Source organism: Chlorella variabilis, assembly GCF_000147415.1.
Source record: "Chlorella variabilis unplaced genomic scaffold CHLNCscaffold_77, whole genome shotgun sequence".
NCBI classification, from domain to species: Eukaryota; Viridiplantae; Chlorophyta; class Trebouxiophyceae; order Chlorellales; family Chlorellaceae; genus Chlorella; species Chlorella variabilis.
Window position 1 is genome coordinate 7,859 of NW_005435014.1, and position 2,590 is coordinate 10,448.

The following is a 2,590-nucleotide window of genomic DNA, read 5'->3' on the forward strand; positions in this document are numbered from 1 at the left end:
TGCACCGCTTGCCGGCGGCGCTTCCGTAAGTTGGACAGCCGAAAAATGGCAAGCCAAGCGTCAGAGTCATTCCTTCCATGCAAGTGTGGATTCATCTCACAGTGACATGATGCGACCCTCCAACTGGCACTCCGTCACAAAGCTCCAGGTGCACGGGTCGGCCTCAATGGTGCTGTTGCTGCCGCTGCCCCAGCCGCGAAGCTGGATGCCATACTCCCCCAGCCTGTCCCATCCAGTGATTGCCGCTTTAAAATCCAGGAGAGCCGCCACTGCAGGACGTGGCACAGCAGTCGGCTGTGCTTAGAATGGCTGCCGCCGTGGCGGCACCAGGGCGGGACCCACCCCTGCAGGGGACGAAGTGAAACCCGTCCCCTGCGGCGCGCACCTTCCTCCGGGTACCGCGCTGCGCTGTCCTGGGCGGCATAGGCCCGTAGGTGGGCCGCCAGGGCCGCCAGCTGCACCAGAGCTCGAAGGGTAGCCCAGCCCCTGGCGAGGGCCAGGCGGCCGGTCATTATCGGCTCGGGGAGAATTTCAGGTCGCGCATGTCGCTAGTGCAACCGGCTCTTTGCCAGCCGATGATGTCGAGTCCCCCGCCGCCAGCAAGGCGGGCCGACAAGCGGGCGCAGGCAGTGAACAGACAGGGATTACAATGCATAGAGGCCAGGTGAAATGTACAAACAACAGAAGATATCTACCAGAGTATACTGAAGTGCAGTACCATGAGCAGAGTACATGCAAACAGGTAGCGGTGCCAAAGGGCTGTAGCTCTGAAACAAAAATGGACAAAAGACTGCGAAAGGTATCATGCTGCATTCAGCAGGGGCTGCTCCAGGTCGGCGGCCTCAGGGCTGCCATCTGCTGCTTCGCCTGCCCCTCCTGCTGTCCGACCAGCAGCATGCCGCTGCTCCGCTTCCTCCCCTTCCTCGCCATCCACCAGCCCGCCTCCCTCCACTTCCAGCACCTCTCGAAACCTGGCTTCCCTGCCAGACTGGCAGAGAGCCAGTGCAAAAAGAACAGTAGACACCACCAGCAGGCAGGTGCAGATGCACATGCTCAACCGCCAGTTGTTGAGCTTGCTCTGCAGAGCGGCAGGAAGCAGCGGCCAAGCAATCTAGACACAGAGGCAAGATGGAACCCACCCACTGCACATCCAAAGTCGAGAGGCAGCGTGCAGCGGCAAGTTGCCTACAGCCAGCACACCTGCAGCCAGCCCAGTGCAGGTGGTGACGGAATGTCGCCTAAGGCATGCTGGACAAACTCCGCGGCCGACAGCGCAAATGGGCGCAGCTCGGGACGCGGCACGCTCCACATCAGCACGGCATTCACCGGCGCTGCCATGAGGAACCTGCCAAGGGCGGCAGGTGGCCAGGCCAGCTAGGGGGTGTGAGCGAGGGGCAGGATGGAACACAGCCGGTGGTGCTCTGCTACTGAGCTGCCGATTGCAGGGAGCCAGTTCCCATTTTGCAGGCAGCCACACTCACATGGCAAGCTCGCCGCCCGCAAAAACTGGGCCAAACCACGGCATGGTCTTGGCTGCACCAAACCCTGCCATGACCAGCACGCAGCCGCAGCCCACGCCGCCTGCAGCCAGGTTGGCGCAGCCGTGCGGTGAAGGCGGCATGGACAGGAGCGCTCGTACGAGCGCTTCCGTCAATCTGAAACCAAATGGGTTGCCAAAACAATCAAGCGCACCTGTGCACAGTAGCAGCGCGTTGCGGACTGAGGCTCCCATGGAGTCCAGGGCCAGGCCGCCACACAGCGTGCCCAGCACGCCTGTCAAAACCGTGATGCCACCAAACAGGAGGTCGGCCGTCTCGGATGGCAGGTCGAAAATTGCGCGGGCGGCCTTTGGGCCAAAAAAGGCGTAGCAGCCCAGGCTGCCATTATAAGCTGCCAGAGCCAGCATCGTGGAAATGCACACGCGGCTTGCAGCCAGCTCGCGGCAGTCGGCCAGAAACGCCGCCAGCGCCTTGCCGGCGCCGGCTGGGCCGCTGCCTGGCGCCACCGCTGGCGCTGCTGCCTTGCTGCTGGCGCGGAGCTCCACCGGCGATGCCAGCAGGAGCGCCCCGGCAAAGGGCAGCATGGCTGCGGCCTCTATGCCAAACGCAGCACGCCAGCCCAGGGCGGTGCCCACCTGCACCCCAGGCGTGTACCAGTGGTTGCCCCCCGCGGCGAGGCAGCTGGCACCTACAGCAAGTACTCTACATTCCCAACACTCACCAGCCCGCCATATAGGTAGCCAACGGCAAATCCTGTAGGAATGCACAGAAAGAAGGAGGACAGCCAGAGGGACTTGCGATCCGGCGGCGCCTGGTCATCTATCAGAGGAGCGGCCAGTGCAATGAAGGGGCCGCATGCAGCGCCCACCAGGAAACGGCAGAACAGCAGGAAAGGGAAGTTGGGGGCGGCAGCGCAGCCGGCAGCGCCAAACACCCACAGGCTGCAGAGCGCGAGGGAGGCGTAGGGTGGAGGTCATGCCGGCAAGCATGATCTGTGAAGCAGCTTGGGCATGCAGCAGAACCTCAACCGAGCTGCAGCGCATTGAGGGGCGCCGGCTCGCCTGAGGCCCGTGCCCATGAGCTTGAGCGCA

General features: G+C 63.3%; 1 protein-coding gene across 1 annotated transcript; it reads right to left on the bottom strand.

Moving 5' to 3' along the window:
* Positions 1 to 802: 802 nt before the first annotated feature.
* On the bottom strand, positions 803 to 2,083 carry CHLNCDRAFT_144659 (hypothetical protein; the record flags this gene model as incomplete). Its single annotated transcript, XM_005842690.1, has 4 exons — positions 803 to 1,078; positions 1,201 to 1,345; positions 1,482 to 1,581; positions 1,693 to 2,083. The coding sequence occupies 4 exons, from the start codon at positions 2,081 to 2,083 to the stop codon at positions 803 to 805; spliced, it is 912 nt and encodes a 303-aa protein (XP_005842748.1).
* Between the last annotated feature and the right edge of the window lie 507 nt (positions 2,084 to 2,590).